General features: G+C 47.8%; 1 protein-coding gene across 1 annotated transcript in view; it reads left to right on the plus strand.

The window, feature by feature from the left end:
* Positions 1-22,021, plus strand: part of LOC142312712 (uncharacterized) — a 167,417-nt gene that overhangs the window by 82,880 nt on the left and 62,516 nt on the right. Inside the window, exon 13 of the mRNA XM_075351700.1 lies at positions 20,123-20,220. Within this exon, the coding sequence (XP_075207815.1) occupies positions 20,123-20,220 (98 nt within the window). The remainder of the gene's footprint in view (positions 1-20,122; positions 20,221-22,021) is intronic.

Here is a 22,021-nt window from a genome sequence, read left to right on the forward strand (position 1 = left end):
TCCACAATGACAGGTATAGGGAGAGTGTTCACAAGTCCCACATCGATCGCTTCCTGGTTAGTTCCCAAAATACCAGGGGTGGGGATGCTGTTCATAAGCTCCACATCAGCCTTGCTCTGGTCAGTCTCCACAATGACCGGTATGGGGAGGCTGTTCACAATCCCCACATCGATCACTTACTGGTTGGTCCTTAGGTCCAACTGCACACATGCCAGAGGGACGTCCGAGCGCTGGCCCTCAGCCAGAGAGATGGATACTTAGGAATCTGGTAAATAGTCTTCTGGGGAAACAATAACTGGGTTTACCAGAGTGATGGAAGATCCAATGTCTCGAAGTCCCTGAGCCTGTATATCACCGACCTTGACCGTCTGGATGTGAGGATGGAGGTTGGCTGGTGTACGGTGTCTGGCCTGCCGTAGGGTGTGGACTGGATAAACCACTTCCTCAGCTATTGGTGTTTCTTGGGAGTAGCATTCCTCAGGTCTCGTTAATGCATCTCGGCATATGTTGACTGGTTGGAGTGGCAGACGGGCTCCAAGCATGCGGCCTCTTTGTTTTGGTGCAGCTTCTGCTGGGTAGCGGGACCATCCTTCTCGAGCGGCTGGTGCTAGCAGTACGTCAGCTGCAATCCCATAAACATGTTCCAGAACCAAAGCCCTCTCTTCTCTTGAGGATCTAGGCCCCAATGCATCCAACAATGCTGTGGCTTGGGCCATTTTGGACAAAGTTGATTCCCGATTGTCACTAGATCCATGATGTGGCACATAGTTTAAATCCTCTGGGTCAATATCGGCGGGATCCTCATCGTCCTCTGCATCATTCTGGGCATCCCAACGGACTAATTTCTGGATCAAGTCCGACTGAGTCTCAGCGTTCCAGTAGATAATCTTTCGCCTCTGGCACAGATCCTGTAGCATCCATTTACTGCTGCAGTCGTAACTCCTCTCTGGTCCTTGTCCATGGCTGAGCTGGTGGGGTTGGACATGGCAGCGTCCGAAACCTGAATGCCTCCCCTATGGCCTGCTGGGTATGCTTATGTGCCTCCCTGGTTGTTGAGCCCTGGACAGTGTCCGAAAACACCAGTCCACTGCAGCTCCCCTGGGTAAACCAGGCTGAGTAGTATCCCACTGCTGCCACCAATTGTGGAGACACGGGGCTCAGTGGGTGCTCTCGTCCACTAAAACCCGCCGCCTTTAGAAAGACAGCGTGGCTCAGGGCTCATCCCAACTGAACGCCGGCCTCCTTAACCGTGGGCGTAACACTACTCAGACAACACAGGGTGAGGGAACCAAAATAATTAGACTTTATTGGATCCCCAAACAATTAACGGCACATAACACATAACCAGCAAAACACAAATGTAACAGGCAACAGAGTCTCACCCTTCTGCTGGCTCACCAGGGATTTAGAATGTCCATGCCTCAGAGGTTCCAGGGCTATTTACTCCAATCCAGCAGCACCCCGCTTTTGGCGGGCACCCACCGAGAAAGGAATAATGCCAGATTTAGGAAGCTGTGTGAGGTCTGCAAAGTCTGTAACAGGTGACTGAACTGTCCCAACCTGGGTGTGCTCCTTAGGTAGTCCTGGTATGATGTTACAATCCTGGCAGCTGGAGTCGAAATCCCTAGGCTGTGGATATGGTCTCCAACCGGAACCGGAGATTGAAGCCATAAGATATCCTGATCCTCTAGTCAGCTCCAAAGAGCTTAGACTGGATCCATCAGCATCCATCAACAAAAAAAACCCTGGTGGCTTAAAGAAATCCCTTTTATAGCCACAGCCTTTCACTTGGATACACTGCGTCCTCATCGATTGGTTGGACAAGATTGCCTCTCCCATTGGATGAATCTCCAGCTGCATGGACAATGTTCATCCAAATGATGTCTACAGAATGACTGAGGATATCTACATGGAGTCTGCAAGTCACAGACTCGACAATGGCTACTAAGGTAATTTACATTAGATTAGCAATACACAACTACAATACAATGAATGCTCCGAAGGGTCTGGTCCCAAACAATAGTTAAGCAAACATGAGTTACCACACAGTAGAACAATACGTCTGGCTGAATGTTAAGAAACTTTAACCCATGAGAGTCCATGTCGTCACAGACGGCTGTACTGACTTTGGTCTTGATAATACACAGTTGACCTACACTAGCAGATGACATGGCTCCCCAAACCATCACTGATTGTGGAAACCTCACACTAGACCTCCAGCAGCTTGGATTGTGGCCTCTCCACTCTTCCTCCAGACTCTGGGGCCTTGATTTCCAAATGAAATGCAAAATTTATTTTAATTTGAAAACAACACCTTGGCCAACAGAGCAACAGTCCAGTTCTTTTTCTCCTTGGCCCAGGTAAGACGCTTCTGGTGTTGTCTATTGGTAATGCGTCTCTTGACACAAGGAAAGCACCACTTGTAGCCCATGTCCTGGATATGTCTGTGTGTGGTGGCTTTTGAAGCACTGACTCCAGCAGCAGTCCACTCCTTGTGAATCTCCCCCAAATGTTTGAATGGCCTTTTCTTAACAAGGCTGCGGTAATCCTGGTTGCTTGTGCACTGTTTTCTACCACATGTTTTCCTTCCAGTCAACTTTCCATTAATATGTTTGGATTCAGCACTCTGTGAACAGCCAACATCTTTATCAATGACTTTTTGTGGCTTACTCTCCTTTTGGAATGTGTCAATGACTGCCTTCTGGACATCTGTCAAATCAGCATTCTTCTCTATGATTGTGTTTCCTAACTGAACCAGACAAAAGGACCATTTTAAATGCTAGGAAGCCTTTGAAGGTGTTTTGTGATAATTATTCTAGCTTTCTGGGATAATTACTTATGGGTTTTCATTGGCTGTAAGCCATAAGCATCAACATTAACAGAAATAAACATTGAATTAGATCACTCTGTTTGTAATGACTCTATATAATATATGTGTTTCCCTTTTTTATATTGATTTACTGAAATAAATTAAATTTTTGATGATATTTTAATTTATTGAGATGCACATGTATATACAGTCATGGCCGAATGTGTTGGCACCTGTATAAAGTTGTAGAGGAGAAAATAGATGCAAGCGCACATAGACTGATAGAGTATAGGGTAGAGGACATTAGGGGGAGATGAAGGGAGGGTCCACCTGACCAGGTTGTGCATGCCACAACCTTATTATATGCTCATAGAGCAGGGCTGCGCAAATTATGGGCCACAGGCCACATATGGCCTTCTGGCTGTTCCAGTCCAGCACCGCGGATCGAGACATCTGAAGGGCTGAAAATAGTGGACCGCGGAACTCACCGTGCCCTCCCAGGCTGCCCGTCCACTGCCTGATGACAACACTATTTGTATCCATAGGATGCATACAGCAGTGAACACAGTGGTAAAGGATGGTGCTGCTGGCTCAATTTTCCACCAATCGGTGTGAGGCACAGCAGATGTCATGACTTCACGTACCAAATTCTCTTTCAAAAGACTGTATACCACAGTCTCTGGGAGCTCATAATTTATATAGAGGGGCTATGTGGCGGCTCACATTGTATATAGAGGGGCTTTGTGGGGGCTCACATTGTATATAGAGGGGCTTTATGGGGGCTCATTTTGTGTGTGTATATAGAGGGCAATGTGGGGCTCATACTGTATGTAGGGGGTGGTGTGGGGGCTCATACTGTATATAGGGGCTGTCATCATACTTAATTCTGCTCAATATTAAGTGATTAATAATTTAATATTAACAGAAAATCTAATAAACTAGAAGGTGGCCCGATTCTACGCATCGGGTATTCTAGAATTTACGTATTGTGTAGTTAATGTATGATTTTTGTTATATATATATATATATATATATATATATATATATATAGATATATATATATATAGATATAGATATATATATAGATATATATAGATAGATGTTGTCTGTAGTTACCAAGTGTTTGTGTAGGGCGCTGTACATGTTCTGGGTGTTGTCTGGGTGTGGCGGGGGGTGAGAGTGTTGTTGTATGTGTGTTGCGTGTGTTGCGTTGTTAGTGGAGTGCTGTGTGTCTGTAGCGTTGTGTGTGTGTGTGTTGCGCGGTTTGTGTGTGTGGTGTGTTTTGGGGGAGGAATGTTTTGTGCAATGTGTGTGTGTTGCGTGGTATGTGCGTATATTTATGTATGCCTCGGTGTTTGTGTGTTGGGTGTTGTGTGTGTGCAGCGTTGTCTGTGTGTGTGGGTGTCTGTGTAGGGCGGTGTTTGTGGTTCCCAGTGTGTGTGTGGTGTGTTTTGTGTGTGTGTGTGTGTTGGGGGGAGGTGTGCACCTCCCATCGTGCTCCATCCCCCATGCTGCGCACCCCCCATCGTGCTCCATCCACCATGCAGCGCACTCCCAAACGTGCTCCATCCGCCATGCTGCGCGCTCCCAAACGTGCTCCATCCGCCATGCTGCGCACTCCCAAACGTGCTCAGAAAGGGGGAAGAAAGGTATACCAAAACGGGATCACCACAACAATATATAAAGAATAAATATTTTATTGATTCACGCAGAAACAAGAAACCACATATCTCCGCACTTGGAGTGTGGGCACACAATAACACAATTTAAAATCACTTAAAAAAGCCAACGGCATGGACACCATACACGCCAGGAAAAGTGACATATGAAAAATACAATGTCAATACAACGAAGGTACTCTACAGGATATTGCACAAAGCCCGGTCCCAGAATCGGTCTGTATATAATGGTAATGAGACGGAGACTGTATGGTATAATATACAGAATAAGTGGGATGCGAAGTTGGAAATCGCTGTACAGATACAGACAGATATATCAACACCTAAATATAAGTAATTACACGTGTTGCAGTAAGTTACCGCTATATGCAGTGACCACGGAGGTCAAGGAGTCGTATAGTGAAGACCTAGTGGTACACCATGTGCATTAACAGGCAATTTTATAGCTGATCAGGGAAAAGGCAGCACACTGCAGGTATGTATAGAGGTTAGACTAAATCTGCAAAATGTTTGGTGTAATACAAGTGCATCAACAGCAGGCACAACATACAGTCAGTATCTCCAGTATATAGAGATATACACCATACCTATTACCCCTATGATAAACCTATTAGTGCAGCATGTGCAATATAGACCAGTATATAGTAGTGTACGCAAAGTACTGCAGATATATATAGAGGTTTAGAAGTTTAGAAAGACCTGCGCAATATATTAAACATGTTGCAAGTATATCAATAAAGGGCAACACAATGGGTATCAATATAAGACCAATGAGTGTAAAGAGAATATACCTCATGCAGCCAATACCCCCAGCAAATAAGAAATATGAACCGTGCCTGTAAGGATAGGGCCAAAAAGTACAAAGAGGCCAAGGCAGGGATATACAGATTTAGGCTAGAGATAGTGCAAGAGCGGGACCGTACTTACTACCCCAAAATATAATGGCAGCCATGAAGGAGGAGTAGATAAAGAGAGTACCAACTAAATTCCTGGCGTGGAACCCCACGCGTATCGCCACGTGTACAGTGGCTTCCTCAGGGGAAAGAAAGGCAGTGTGCAATGTTACTGTGTGTCCTATTTAAGGACCGGTCATCAGTACTCACCAGTGTTGCAGCTGGGAGATCCTGGGCACTGAGCATGGAGCTCCGATGAGTACTGATATACTTGCAACATGTTTAATATATTGCGCAGGTCTTTCTAAACTTCTAAACCTCTATATATATATCTGCAGTACTTTGCGTACACTACTATATACTGGTCTATATTGCACATGCTGCACTAATAGGTTTATCATAGGGGTAATAGGTATGGTGTATATCTCTATATACTGGAGATACTGACTGTATGTGGTGCCTGCTGTTGATGCACTTGTATTATACCAAACATTTTGCAGATTTAGTCTAACCTCTATACATACCTGCAGTGTGCTGCCTTGATCAGCTATAAATTTGCCTGTTAATGCACATGGTGTACCACTGGGTCACCACTATACGACTCATTGACCCCCGTGGTCACTGCATCTAGGGGTAACTTACTGCAACACGTGTAATTACTTATATTCAGGTGTTGACATATCTGTCTGTATCTGTACAGCGATTTTCCAACTTCGCATTCCACTTATTATGCACTTGTATTATACCAAATATGTTGCAGATTTAGTCTAACCTCTATACGTACCTGCAGTGTGCTGCCTTTTCCCTGATCAGCTATAAAATTGCCTGTTAATGCACATGGTGTACCACTAGGTCTTCACTATACGACTCCTTGACCTCCGTGGTCACTGCATATAGGGGTAACTTACTGCAACACGTGTAATTACTTATATTTAGGTGTTGATATATCTGTCTGTATCTGTACAGCGATTTCCAACTTCGCATCCCACTTATTCTGTATATTATACCATACAGTCTCCGTCTCATTACCATTATATACAGACCGATTCTGGACCGGGCTTTGTGCAATATCCTATAGAGTACCTTCGTTGTATTGACATTGTATTTTTCATATGTCACTTTTCCTGGCGTGTATGGTGTCCATGCCTTTGGCTTTTTTTAAGTGTTTTTAAATTGTGTTATTGTGTGCCCACACTCCAAGTGCGGAGATATGTGGTTTCTTGTTTCTGCGTGAATCAATAAAATATTTATTCTTTATATATTGTTGTGGTGATCCCGTTTTGGTATACCTTTCTTCCCCCTTTCTGTGTACGTGTTTAGTATACCAGGAGATCCCACTAGGTGGTGCCCTTCTCTATTGTTGTTTTCCTGCCAAACATGCTCCATCCGCCATGCTGCGCACCCCCCATCGTGCTCCATCCCCCATGCTGCGCACCCCCCATCGTGCTCCATCCCCCATGCTGCGCACCCCCCATCGTGCTCCATCCCCCATGCTGCACCAGCATCAACCTCTCTCTCCTCCCAGCATCAGCCTCTCTCTCCTCCCAGCATCAGCCTCTCTCTCCTCCCAGCATCAGCCTCTCTCTCCTCCCAGCATCAGCCTCTCTCTCCTCCCAGCATCAGCCTCTCTCCTCCCAGCATCAGCCTCTCTCCTCCCAGCATCAGCCTCTCTCCTCCCAGCATCAGCCTCTCTCCTCCCAGCATCAGCCTCTCTCCTCCCAGCATCAGCCTCTCTCCTCCCAGCATCAGCCTCTCTCCTCCCAGCATCAGCCTCTCTCCTCCCAGCATCAGCCTCTCTCCTCCCAGCATCAGCCTCTCTCCTCCCAGCATCAGCCTCTCTCCTCCCAGCATCAGCCTCTCTCCTCCCAGCATCAGCCTCTCTCCTCTCAGCATCAGCCTCTCTCCTCTCAGCATCAGCCTCTCTGTCCCCAGCATCAGCCTCTCTGTCCCCAGCATCAGCCTCTCTGTCCCCAGCATCAGCCTCTCTGTCCCCAGCATCAGCCTCTCTGTCCCCAGCATCAGCCTCTCTGTCCCCAGCATCAGCCTCTCTGTCCCCAGCATCAGCCTCTCTGTCCCCAGCATCAGCCTCTCTGTCCCCAGCATCAGCCTCTCTGTCCCCAGCATCAGCCTCTCTGTCCCCAGCATCAGCCTCTCTGTCCCCAGCATCAGCCTCTCTGTCCCCAGCATCAGCCTCTCTGTCCCCAGCATCAGCCTCTCTGTCCCCAGCATCAGCCTCTCTGTCCCCAGCATCAGCCTCTCTGTCCCCAGCATCAGCCTCTCTGTCCCCAGCATCAGCCTCTCTGTCCCCAGCATCAGCCTCTCTGTCCCCAGCATCAGCCTCTCTGTCCCCAGCATCAGCCTCTCTGTCCCCAGCATCAGCCTCTCTGTCCCCAGCATCAGCCTCTCTGTCCCCAGCATCAGCCTCTCTGTCCCCAGCATCAGCCTCTCTCCTCCCAGCCTCAGCCTCCCCCAGCATCAGCCTCTCTCCTCCCAGCCTCCCCCAGCATCAGCCTCTCTCCTCCCAGCCTCCCCCAGCACGCCGTGCTCCTCTGCCGACACTCACAGATCCGATCGCATACACTCACACACACACACACACACTCACACATCAGAACACACTCACACACATCCGATCGCATACACGCACACGCACACATCCGATTGCATACACTCACACACACACACTGACGATATCGCACATACGCGCTCACACAATCACAACATCCGGAGATACCACATGCTTCTGGCCATGGGATCCTCCGGCAGGTCCTGGAAGGTCACTCCACAGTATTGCCGCCGAGAAGCAAGCGATATCCCAGAATGTTGTGAGTGTGTGGATGCGATGTGATGTGTGTGTGAGAGTGAGTGTGATCTGATGTGTGTGTGTGTGTGTATGTTCCGCCGCTGCAGGACCTTGATGCGCTGGTAACTATGCTACCATGGTTACCAGCGTATCCCGTCCCCCGCTCGCACGGGAGCCCACACCAGCATACGGCGGCAACCCCAGCAATGCGAGGGTATGTGTCGGCTGGGTTGGCGGCGTACGCTGATGTGGGCTCCCGGGGGTACAGTACTCACCTGGGAGTCGTGGCTCCGTGTCGGTTCGGGGAATGCGTGCTGGGGGCGGGGCCAGAGCGAGCATGCATTGCGTGAGGGGGGCGGGGCGTGGCCGAGTTGCCAATGCGTGCAGTGTGCCGGGGCGAGAGGCCAATCCGTGTGGGGGGCGGAGCCTGGGCGAGCGGCCGGCCAATCCGTGTGCGGGCGGAGCCTGGGCGAGCGGCCAATCCGTGCGGGGGGGGCGGGGCCATGGCTAGCCCAGCGGCCAATCAGCTTTGTGTCACCGTAAGGACACAATTTTGGAGCAAGACAGACAGACAGAATAAGGCAATTATATATATAGATCTGTTAATATTGAGCAGAATTAATTTCAGCCTATTGATTCGTCACTCCACACCAATCATGGTATCTCATGTGGCCTGTCAGGAAAATTAATTGCTTACCTCTGCTTAGAGTATACAGTTACTGCAGTTACACCCGCGGATAGTAGGAAATATTCATCTTAAAAAATATTGAAGAGTTAAAGGAGATGGATCTTTCTGGTGGAAAAGTACCATATTTTTCGGACTGTAAGACGCATTTTTTCCCCCAAATGTTGGGGAAAAGTGGGGGGGTGCGTCTTATAGTCTGAATGAAGGGCTCCGGGGAATGAGGGTGCTGCGGTGGAGCGGGTCATCGGCAGCACAAGCAGGTTGTAGCAGCCTGCCATGACCACGTGGACCCGCTCATTTAATATGCACGCCCATCATCCCGCCCATCATCTCTCAGCACTGAAGCCGGCGCTGACAGGTGGGCGGGATGATGGGCGAGGGATAAACAGCCGGCCCGCATGATCACCTCTGGCAACTACAGCCTGCAGTGATCATGTGCGGCTGTATTCACTGCTCCCCACGCATCATCATCAGCACGGGGTTCAGTGACTAAGTATACTCACCGGCCACGATCCCTACAGCACCGCGATGTCCTCCTGTCTGTGCTGGCAACGGCTGTGTGGAGATTAGCGGTGCGCAGGTGTCCACATGCAGCCGCGGCCGGCACAGACAGGAGGACATCGCGATGTTACAGGGATCGTGGCCGGCTCCACACAGGTCAGCGGCACTGCTGCTGGCACAGACTGGAGGAGGAGCGATGCTGCAGGGAGTGAGGTAAGGTGAGTATGAACGTTTATTTTTATTATGTGCCACAGGATGCGGCCATACACCAGGATGGGGGTATATAGCCGGATGAGGGGATATAGCTGGATGGGAGTATATTATGAGCTGGATGGGGGTATATTATGAGCTGGATGAGGGTATATTATGAGCTGGATGGGGGTATATTATGAGCAGGATGGGGGTATATTATGAGCAGGATGGGGGTATATTATGAGCAGGATGGGGGTATATTATGAGCAGGATGGGGGTATATTATGAGCAGGATGGGGGTATATTATGAGCAGGATGGGGGTATATTATGAGCAGGATGGGGGTATATTATGAGCAGGATGGGGGTATATTATGAGCAGGATGGGGGTATATTATGAGCAGGATGGGGGTATATTATGAGCAGGATGGGGGTATATGAGCAGGATGGGGGTATATGAGCAGGATGGGGGTATATGAGCAGGATGGGGTATATAGCAGTATATGGGCATATAGCAGGATGGGGGCATATAGCAGGATATGGGCATATAGCAGGATGGGGGCATATAGCAGGATGGGCCCATATGCCAGGATGGGTTTTATAGCATGATGGGGCCATATGCCAGGATGATGGTATATAGCAGGATGTGGGCTATACCAGGATGAGGGACATATACTGTATATACAAGGCAGGAGGATCATTACCAGGATGGGGTACCTTAGTAGAGAATTTGGGGACATTACCCCCATAACAGTGTCAGCAGCAGATCCTCGCCCCATAACAGTGTGTCATGACCACAGTTTTTGCTTAAAACTTTATTTTCCTCCTCCTAAAACCAGGATGTGTTTTATAGTCCGAAAAATACGGTAGTCTTTTTCAGGCTGTGTTGCTACTCAGTTGTAGCTTTATTATGTGTTTCAAATTCATACCAAATTCTCTTTCAAAAAGGATTACATACCAGAGTCCATCTTGAAAAAGAGTTTGGATCGAACTTGAAGCATGTAATAAAGCTACTATTGAATACTAAAACAGCAAGGCCTGCGTCCGCCCCCGGCAAGTGCTGGGGCCCTGGATAGATGCTGCGTGCACATTCAGTGCAGGACATCTGTGGGCGGAGATTCGGCACAATGCACTCTGTGCAACACATGAAGAGAAGGAGCAGCCCAAGCGTCCCCCTGTGTTGCATGTGTCCCCAGTATGTGTATGCACCCCAGTGATGTCTGTGTCCCCCCCCCAGTGCTGTGTATGCCCCCCCCCAGTGATGTGTATACCCCCAGCCCCTCCTGTGATGTATATACTGTAGCTCACATGTCTCCTGTGATATATATAGAAGTCTCAGTGTGCACTGTGCTTTTTTGTCTGCTAGCTGTGATGCTGCCGGGCTGGCACAAGCAGAATTAAAGGCACAGTATGCAGCGTCAGTGCTATCAGACATGTCTGTTAAAGTGATGGCCATCACGCAGTGTGGCTTACGCAGTCACATGTTGAGTGGAGCTGGACGTGAGACAAGCGGGGGAGTTGGGTGAGGCTTGTTGACGGCTTCCCCATATTAAAATTATCTCTAAGGTGTATGTATGCATGTATGATGTGTATATCTATGTGTGTCAGTGTATATGACTATGTATATATTTGTCTGTTTATATGTATTTTTGTGAAGTTGTCCCCAAATATGTATATGTATGCCTGTATGTGTACATATCTGTGTGTGCATGGGGCTCACAAAGGCCCCTTTCACATTGCGCTTTTACTTACATTCAGTGGTCCTGTCGGGGCATCTGTCCGAACCACCCCTCCCCCACCCCGCAAAACGTGTTTAGGACACATGTGCCGACAGGGCCATTGACTATAATGGAGCAGACTCCGTTAGTATGTGCTCTGTCTTGCACCATTTTCGGGCATATACATTTTCTGCAGGCGGACACCAAAACGTAGTCGACTACGTTCTGGTGTCCGCCTGCAGAAAAAGTAAATGTGCAAGACAGAGCACACGCTAACGGAGTCTGCTCCATTATAGTCAATGGCCCTGTCTGCGCATGCGTCCAAAACACGTTTTGCGGGGTGGGGGAGGGGCGGATGCCCCAATGAACATAAGTAAAAATGCAATGTGAAAGGGGCCTGAGACACTTTCGCCCGGGGTCCACGAAAACCTGAAGCCAGTCCTGAACACTGCATAGAACGACTACCTTTCCAGCAGCAGTGTAGTCAACCAAAAATGTCCATCTGCTTTTACTCAACGAATAAAGTTAACACCTCTCGTGAAGCTTGTCAATAGCGGATAATATAAAACTGCAGAATTGCTGTTTGTTGTTTTTTTGTTGGGGGGGTTATTTCTCCCCATAAAGTGTAAATAACAATAGGTAATACGTTACAGTGCTCAGTATAAGTGAATATTTGTCAGAAAACCTTTAGTTTCCTTTCAGAATCCTCATTTTCTATGGCTTACCATACTACAAACTTCCCCACAAATGTGAGCCTTTGATTGCAAACAAGATGTGTTATTTTGTACACCCAAAAACTAATTTTCATTTTTTCAAGACCATGTTGCAAAAATGAGTACACCCCAATGAAGGTCTTAACAAAACTAAAGTTTAGATTACAAGATTCTAATTTACAAGAATTCAGCCACAAGTAAGGCCTCATTCAGACATCTGACGTTAGCGTATGGATGTGTGTACTGGTGTGTGTAATACTTTATGGGGCCATTCACATATCTGTGACTGTTCGTGGACTGTGTGATCCACGGGAATTTGTGGAGGCATGTTTGATTTTTATCTGCAGGTCAGATCAAAATTGGCAATGCAAGTTTATGAGTCCATGAAAAATCGGACCGCACCTGGATGACACCAGAGCAGGGCCGGCTCCAGGGTTTTGTTGGCCCCGGGCGAAAGAGTCTCAGTGGGCCCCATCCACACACAAACACGCACATACAGATACGTACACATACAGGCATACGTCACATATACATATTTAAAGAGAAATTCAGAAAAATACATATAAACAGACAAATATATACACAATCCTATACACTGACATACATAGATACACATCATACATGCACAAACAGCCACATTAGAGATATTATATTATTAATATGGGGAAGCCAGCAGCAGCCTCACTCACCTCCCCTGCTTGTCTCCCATCCAGCTTCTCCAGGGCTTGTGGCTGTGCTGCACTGATTGGTGGCCGTCACTAACAGACATGGCCACACACAGAGCCCACTGACACTGTTGTATATACATCACAGGATAGGCTGGGGACCTACACATTACTGGGTGGCATACACATTACTGATGAGGGGGCATACAGCAATGGGGGGCATACAACTCCAGAGGGGGGATACAGCTCTGAGGGGTATACAGCACTGGGGTGGAGGGCAACACACATCTCTGAGGCTTATACAGCACTGGGCTGGAAGGGACATAGAGCTGCGATGCCGATACAATTGAAAGTGCAATCCTCAGCGTTGGCAGGGGGTGCCTGTGGGAGGGGTGGGCTCCCTCCCCCTGCGCTGGCACCCAGCCTCCCTGACTCATGGGCTCCAAAGCAGCTGCATGGCCTGCTGCCATTGGTGGTACGCCACCCAGCAGTCTGTGAGGGGGCCCCCTCGGCGGTCTAGGGCCCCGGTACTTGCCCAGGTATGCCGGGGGCTGACGTTGGCCCTGTACCAGAGTGTGGTCTGATTTTCACAGACAGTGTGAAGAAATTTTTTTTTCTCCACAGAAGACAAAAACTGATGACACTTGGACCACACTTATCACAATCTGAACCCAAAAAATAGTTTTGTTTTTATCGAATGTGAAAAAATTGTACATCTGAATGAGGCCTAAGCTCAATTATTCATTAAACGGGTAACCAGCAGATAGCTGACTATAAAAGGGTGTAACTTAACAAACAAAACCCCTTGCCATTTCATGCTGGCAACAGTGGAGGAGTAATATTACAAGTCCTGAGAGAAAATTATGTCTTTGCATAAGAAAGGTGAAGGCTACAAGAAGATCAGCAAAACTTTACTCATCAGTCAGAATACTGCAGCAATACAACATTTTACAGGTCAACCATGGAAGTTAAAGGGGTTATCTGATTTTAAAAGGAACCAATCACCGGGATTTCCGTATATAACCTAAAGCCAGTGCTACACTGGCACTATCAGGGTGATTCTCTACATACCTGTAGTGGTCAGCTCGGATGTTTTGGCTTTCAAATCTAAGAAAGTAAAGTTTAAAAAATCATCAGCTACTTGATTGACATTTGCAAAGCAGCAGATACTATATGGTTGGGTATTCATATGGATTCTCACCCCCCTGCCTGTTAGAGAACAGAGAGATGGAGGGAGTAACAGGGAGGGAGGCGGGAATCCATATCAATACCCACCCATATATTATTTGGTGCGTTGCAAATGCCAATCAAGTAGCTGATGATTTTTTAAAGTTTACTTTCTTTGATTTGAAAGCCTAAACATCCGAGCTGACCACTACAGGTATGTATAGAATCAGCCTGATGGCGCCAGTATAGCACTGACTTTAGCTTATATACGAAAATCATGATGATTGGTTCCCTGTAAGCTACAAGTCTGTATTAACTCTATATGACTGCAGACCTGTGAATCCTCACACTGCGTGCTCAGAGGATTTTCTGGGAGCGGACAGTAATGTGAATGCAAATATAGGTGATTTGCATACTTCTGTCACATTCCGACTAGACTGTATCCAGCCTCGCTCAATACACTTGCAGCGAACGATGTTGGATACAGTCTAGTCGGCAGATGACAGCATGTATGCAAATCATATATTTGCGGTTACATGCTCGCCGCTCCAGGCATCGGAGAATCCTCATAGCGCACCATGTGTGATGTAAGGATTGACAAGTCTGCAATCACGTAGACGTAGAGTGACTCCAGACTTGTAGCTTAAGACCGGAGACCCCCTTTAATACCTAAACTGGTGCGTCTTCTCATAAGGGTTGAAGAAATTTGACATGCAAGTTGACAGTAGTTAGCTAAAGAATTACAAGGCCAAACCTGAGTAAGTGTTTCCTGTGTTACAATAAACTGTACAGGAATGGCATGCATGGTTGTTGTTCATGAATGAAGCTTCTCCTAAAGCCCATGCACAAAAAAGCCTGCCTATAATTTTAAATCAAGGTACTACCGCGCTCTCATCAGTTGGAAGGGGTTCAAGGAAAAAACTACCTGGATGAGTTGCACTCATGAGCATAGGAAGTAGGCCAATGGGGTAAAGATGGAGGAACTGATTATTCACCGAAACCTGTGGGGAGAGTGGGGAGGTTGAGTAACTGCCAAGGGTGATGTCCCCTGAAAAAAAAAATGTAAGTGGCACTGACCTCAATCCCGTGCAGGGTTCCAAGTGAGGCTTGAGAGCCACTTAAGTAAAGAGCTGGGGGAATGACATTAGGGATGGAGGACTAGCTGGGGCCTAAGGAGGCTGTGGGTGGAAATGGAGTGAATGTAAAGCAATGCCGGACTGCTATTGCTGGTTGGGATGGGAGGCAATACGAGTGGGGTTTAGGTAATATGGATATTACCTGTCGGAGTGGTAGAGGGCCTTCAGGGTTGGTGGATTTGGTTGAGGGAGTACAGCTGCTGGAGTGTGTGGAGCCTTAATCAGGAAAGCACTTCAGGGGGCATGAACAAAATGTGTGGATCATGTAAACCTGGTTAGTATGCACTGTTGGGGAACAGCGGATGCTGCTGCTCTCTGATCCCAACCAGCAATAGCAGTCTGGCATTGCTTTACACCCACAGCTTCCCTAGGCTCCAGCTAGTCCTCCATCCTAATGCCATTCGCCACTTCCATTTTCTTTTTTCAGTGGACAACACCCTTGGCAGTTACTCACTCTCCCCACAGGTTCCAGTGAATAATATGTTCCTCCATCTGTACCCCGTTGGCCTACTTCCTATACTGTTGAATGCACCTCATCCAGATAAATTAAATAATTTTTTTCCTTTAACCCCCTTCCAACTTCTGCGCTAGTACCTTGATTTATTTTTGCTCTTTACCATTGACAGGTTCTACGTGGACCCTGCCGACTACCTGCAGCTTCCAACAGGCACTCATTTTTTTTTGGGTAGCGAACGTACCCGCCCCTGTCGTTTGTGCGTCACGGGCAAATCGTTGCCCATGGTGCACAAAATCGTTTGGCTCCATCACACGGATTTACCTGCTTAGCGACGTCGTTGTTGTCGGTGAACCGCCTCCTAAGGGGGGCGGTTCGTGTGGCGTCACAGCGACGTCACTAAGCGGCCGCCCAATAGAAGCGGAGGGGCGGAGATGAGTGGCCGTAACAGCCCGCCCACCTTCTTCCTTCCTCATTGCCGGTGGCCGCAGGTAAGCTGCAGTTCGTCGTTCCCGCGGTGTCACACGTAGCGATGTGTGCTGCCTCGGGAACAACGAACAACCTACGACCTCAACAATCAACGATATTTTGAAAGTGAATGACGTGTCAACGATAAGGTTAGTATTTTTGATCGTTAATGGCCGTTCTTTGGTGTCACACACAATGACGTCGCTAGCGATGCTGCATGTGCGTCACGGAATCTGTGACCCCGGCGATGCATCGTTAAATAAGTCATTGCATGTGATGGGGCCTTTAGTGTCATATTAAATCAATAAGTACATTTTTATCCAAATCTCTTGCTTCTGGCTATATTTTCTAGTCATATACATTTTATTTTTTCATCCATCGAGCTACTGTGTATATATATATATATATATATATATATATATATATATATATATATATACTAGAAGGTGGCCCGATTCTAACGCATCAGGTATTGTAGAATTTATTGTCTAGTTACTGTATGATTTTTGTTATATATATATATATATATATATATATATATAGATGTTGTCTGTAGTTGCCAAGTGTTTGTGTAGGGCGCTGTAAATGTTCTGGGTGGTGTCTGGGTGGGGGTGTGAGAGCGGTGTTGTTTGTGTGTTGCGTTGTTTGTAGAGCGCTGTGTGTCTGCAGCGTTGTGTGTGTTTGGTGCTGTGTGTGTTGCGCGGTTTGTGTAGGTGTGTGTGTGTTTTGGGGGAGGTATGTTTTGTGCAGTGTGTGTGTGTGTGTGTGTTGGAGTAGTCCTGGAGGGAGAGGAGTATAATAGTAGGAATAGTCCTGGGGGGAGAGGATTATAATAGGAGGAGTAGTCCTGGAGGTGAGGAGTATAATAGGGAGAGTAGTCCTGGGGGGAGAGAAGTATAATAGGGGGAGTAGTCCTGGGCGGAGAGGAGGATAATAGGAGGAGTAGTCCTGCGGAGAGAGGAGTATAATAGGAGGAGTAGTCCTGGGGGGAGAGGAGGATAATAGGAGGAGTAGTCCTGCGGAGAGAGGAGTATAATAGGAGGAGTAATCCTGGGGGAAGAGGAGTATAATGGGAGGAGTAGTCCTGGGGAGAGAGGAAGATAATAGGAGGAGTAGTCCTGGGGGAGAGGAGTATAATAGGAGGAGTATTCCTGGGGGGAGAGGAGGATAATAGGAGGAGTAGTCCTGGTGGTGAGGAGTCTAATAGGAGGAGTATTCCTGGGGGGGGGAAGAATAATAGGAGGAGTAGTCCTGGGGGGAGAGGAGGATAATAGGAGGAGTAGTCCTGGGGAGAAAGGAGGATAATAGGAGGAGGTGTCCTGGGGTGAGAGGAGTATAATAGAAGTAGTCCTGGGGGGAGAGGAGTATAATAGGAGGAGTAGTCCTGGGGGGTGAGGAGTCTAATAGGAGGAGTAGTCCTGGGGGGAGAGGAGTCTAATAGGAGGAGTAGTCATGGGGGGAGAGGAGTCTAATAGGAGGAGTAGTCCTAGGGGGGAGAGGAGTCTAATTGGAGGAGTAGTCCTGGGGGTGAGGAGTCTAATAGGAGGAGTAGTCCTGGGGTGAGAGGAGTATAATAGAAGTAGTCCTGGGGGGAGAGGAGTATAATAGGAGGAGTAGTCCTGGGGGGAGAGCAGGATAATAGGAGGAGTAGTCCTGGGGAGAAAGGAGGATAATAGGAGGAGTAGTCCTGGGGGGAGAGGAGGATAATAGGAGGAGTAGTCCTGGGGGTAGAGAAGAATAATAGGAGGAGTAGTCCTGGGGGGAGAGGAGGATAATAGAAGGAGTATTCCTGGGGAGAAAGGAGGATAATAGGAGGAGTAGTCCTGGGGGTAGAGAAGAATAATAGGAGGAGTAGTCCTGGGGGGAGAGGAGGATAATAGAAGGAGTATTCCTGGGGAGAAAGGAGGATAATAGGAGGAGTAGTCCTGGGGTGAGAGGAGTATAATAGGAGGAGTAGTCCTGGGGGGAGAGCAGGATAATAGGAGGAGTAGTCCGTGGGGGAGAGGAGGATAATAGGTGGAGTAGTCCTGGGGGGAGAGGAGGATAATAAGAGGAGTCCTGGGGGGAGAGGAGTATTATAGGAGGAGTAGTCCTGGAGGTGAGGAGTATAATAGGAGGAGTAGTCCTGGAGGTGAGGAGTATAATAGGAGGAGTAGACCTGGGGGGAGAGGAGGATAATAGGAGGAGTAGTCCTGGAGCAGAGGTGTCTGATAGGTGGAGTAGTCCTGGGGGGAGGTGTATAGGTGCCCAATGTGTGTGGAGGGCGTGGCCGAGCGGGGCAGACGTGGCTGAGGGGCAGAGTGTGGGGGCGTGGCCAAGTGTGGTGGGCGTAGCCGAGCGGGGGGCGTGGCCGAGCGGGACAGAGTGTGGGGGGGAGAGGGGCAGAGTGTGGAGGGGGCGTGGCCGAGCGGGGCAGAGTGTGGGGGGTGTGGCCGAGGTGGCAGCAGCCGAGCGGGGGGCGTGGCAGAGCGTGGGGGCGTGGCCGAGGGGGCAACTATGCAAAGCGGTTTCCATAGTTACCTGATGTGTATCATTGTTATCAGCGTACGTGTGCCGGGAGTCGGGGTATGCTAGTAAGCATGGTACACATCAGGTAAGTATTCAAAGAGACAGTGCTGGGTCACTTGTTGGTCTCCTGTTGTGTAGCATGCATCAGCGTATGACAGTGGGAGACCAGCGATCTGAATGGGCAGGGAGCCGGCATACGCTGGTAACCATGCTACACAATATTACCCGATGTGTACCATGGTTACCAGCGTACCCCGCCCCCCCGCACGCACGGAGCCCACACCAGCGTACGACGGCAACCCCAGCAATGCGACGGTATGTGTCGGCTGGGTTGCCGGCGTACGCTGGTGTGGGCTCCCGGGGGTATAGCACTCACCTGGGAGTCGGGGCTCCGTGTCGGTTCGGGAAATGCGTGGGGGGGGCGGGGCCAGAATGAGCGTGCAATGCGTGAGGGGGGCGGGGCGTGGCCGAGTTGCCAATGCGTGCAGGGGGCCGGGGCGAGAGGCCAATCCATGTGGGGGCGGAGCCTGGGCGAGCGGCCAATCCGTGCGGGGGGGCGGAGCCGAGGCAAGCGACCAATGAGACGCTTGTCACGGTAACGACAGAATTTTGGAGCAAGACAGACAGACAGACAGAATATGGCAATTATATTGTGTGTATATGTGTGTGTGTATATGTGTGTGTGTATATATATATATATATATATATATATATATATGTATGTATGTATGTATGTATGTATAATATATACAATCAATGTGTGTGTGTGTGTGTATATATGTATAATATATTATATAATATAATTGTATGTACTTTAAGATATTTTACACTCCCTCGCTCTCTCAAGGGCTGTTTTCACTTATAGCTTTTTACCCTTGCTAGGTCCCCATTTTTTAGGAGCGCTAGTGTTCATTATTGTATGCTGCCTACAATTTGCCAGGACCTATAGTGGAAAATATGAAGACTACCGGTTCTCTATACTCTGGAATGACGAGACCAATATACCGTAAATGGTTTTGGAATTGATTGCAAAGGTGTCCTCTTCTGATGCTAGCAAGTGACTTCAGCGTGTAAGTGGCACAGCGCATGATGTCAATGCCATGTGCCCCCAGTTACATGCCAAATTCACTGATTACCATGCCAAGGATTATAGAAGTGGGGAGCAGTGAATATTCTCTTTTAATTGCAGACACACGTGATTGCCCAGTTGCTACAGGAAGCTGGCAGCCAGGTGATCATGTGTGCATGCTATTAAAGAGAATGAATATTCACTGCTCTCCATATCCATAATCCCGCACACCTCTCTGCACCAGCTTCAGTGCCTAGAGGAGGGCGGAATTATGGGCGTCGGGAGCAGTGAATATTCATTTACTACATTAGTGCGCACATGTGTTTGCACCAGCTCCTGCCGCCTGTGACTCTCCTCCTCCACTGCCTACTCCTGCTCCACATCCAGACCAGACTAGGTACATCCAGACTATGACGCACCCCCTACTTTCCTCCAGAATTGGGGGTGGGGAAGTGCGTCTTATAGTCTAAAAAATATGGTAATAATATTATTTTTATATGGCTACATATGGTGAAAATATTAATCACATGGTCTCAAAAATAACTTGTAAGCCCACCAATTGTTTGTACATTCGTACAGACACGAGATCAAATGAATGTTACACACACACACACACACACACACACAAAATTACGATTACTCATTATTGTTTATTTCATTTTAGATGGATCAAGTTGCACTAATTTACCTGAAAAATACCTTAGTCCTGCATATTTCCAGGTTCATCCACGAGAAAATTCTAACATCCATCAGAATCATCAGGTAGATGGAGCTCAGACCTCATGAAATACAAGAGCATCAAATCATTTGTTTAGTAAGGAATACGTTTTATATGGTGTTGTAGCTGTTCTGTTTTGTCAGAAGTCAGCTTATGGGATCACCAGTGAGGTCCTGTTGATGTAGGCCTCTTTGCCTAGTCAATTATCGAGCGCTCGGCGAAAAGACCTGCATTCATGTGAGCATGTTCAGTTTTCTGTTTATTTAGCCAATGCACAGATAATTTATACCATTTACAGATCTATGTGATATTGCAAAAAAGGCTTTGAGTGGAAATTTACAAGTTGATCATATGACCTTTAAGTTTGAGAAAGACAAAAATGTAGAGTCATGCATATGAGATAAGAAGAACATTTAGCAGACAATAATAATCCTTGAGCTGGTTTCTTATTTTGAAGGCTACACAATGGCTATGAACTTACACCAGATATACTAATGGAACAATAAAATATTTAAAATCAAGAAATATAGAAACTATTAACCCTTCTATATCAATTTCCCCCTTTTGTAAATGGTATAACCTTCACTACAGGGTCAGTAGGCGTCCAAACAGGAGCTGCTGGCTCATGGGCCTAGTACCCATGAGGGGACTTCCTACCACTTCACCCATCCACCCTCAGTGTGGACACCTACTCCCCGTCAGCAGAGGCCATTTGGAATCTGTAGTAAACTACAGAGGGTTCAATACTGGAACTCTTAGCACATACATTATTCAGTAGTTTAGGTAATGCATATATCAATGCTTTTACAGCTATATAAAGCAATAGACAGAATAACAATATTTGCATGCAGGTTTGTATAATGCCAGAAACCCAACCTGCTAGGCCCTTAAACCAATTAGCTGGATTCATAAAAGAAAATGTATTTCCCCACCAGAAGTCTTTGTTGGCATTGTGCTCTTTTAACAATTTATCCCTAAAGCTGGGTTCACACATAGCGACAGCGACAACGACGTCGCTGTTACGTCAACATTTTCTGTGACGCAACAGCGACCTTGTAAGTCGCTGTTATGATCGCTGCTTAGCTGTCAAACACAGCAGACGCAGCAGCGATCATAACGACATGCGTCGCTGTGCTACATGTACAGAGATCAGGGAGCCGCGCACACTGCTTAGCGCTGGCTCCCTGCACTCCTAGCTACAGTACACATCGGGTTAATTACCCGATGTGTACTGCAGCTACATGTGCAGAGAGCAGGTAGCCGGCACTGACAGCGAGAGCGGCGGACGCTGGTAACAAAGGTAAATATCGGGTAACCAGGGAAAGGTCTTCCTTTGGTTACCCGATGTTTACCCTGGTTACAGCTTACCGCAGCTGCCAGATGCCGCCTCCTGCTCCCTGCTCGCTTCATTTCGTCGCTCTCTCGCTGTCACACACAGCGATGTGTGCGTCACAGCGGGAGAGCGATGACCAAAAAATGAAGCTGGACATTCAGCAACGAGCGGCGACCTCACAGCAGGGGCCAGCTCGTTGCTGGATGTCACACACAGAGACAGCGACGGGACGTCGCTGCTACGTCACAGAGAATGGTGACGTAGCAGCGACGTCGCTGTGTGGGACACCACCTTAAGTTCATTTGTTTTCTGTATATCTGCTCTAACCTGGAGGTTGCCTGCAGGGTCAATTTGATCATCCAGGTAGTAAGTGGACTCTACTAGCTTGCCCACATTTGTATTAAGAAAGGGTAGATGAAAATAGCACTAAATACCTTATTTGCTTTTCCCATTTCTACTATGAGGTTTTCCATTTGGCCGGGGTGTATTATCTGCTGCTCGTTTATACAAGG

This window comes from Anomaloglossus baeobatrachus, chromosome 5, assembly GCF_048569485.1.
Source record: "Anomaloglossus baeobatrachus isolate aAnoBae1 chromosome 5, aAnoBae1.hap1, whole genome shotgun sequence".
In the NCBI taxonomy this organism is placed as follows: domain Eukaryota; kingdom Metazoa; phylum Chordata; class Amphibia; order Anura; family Aromobatidae; genus Anomaloglossus; species Anomaloglossus baeobatrachus.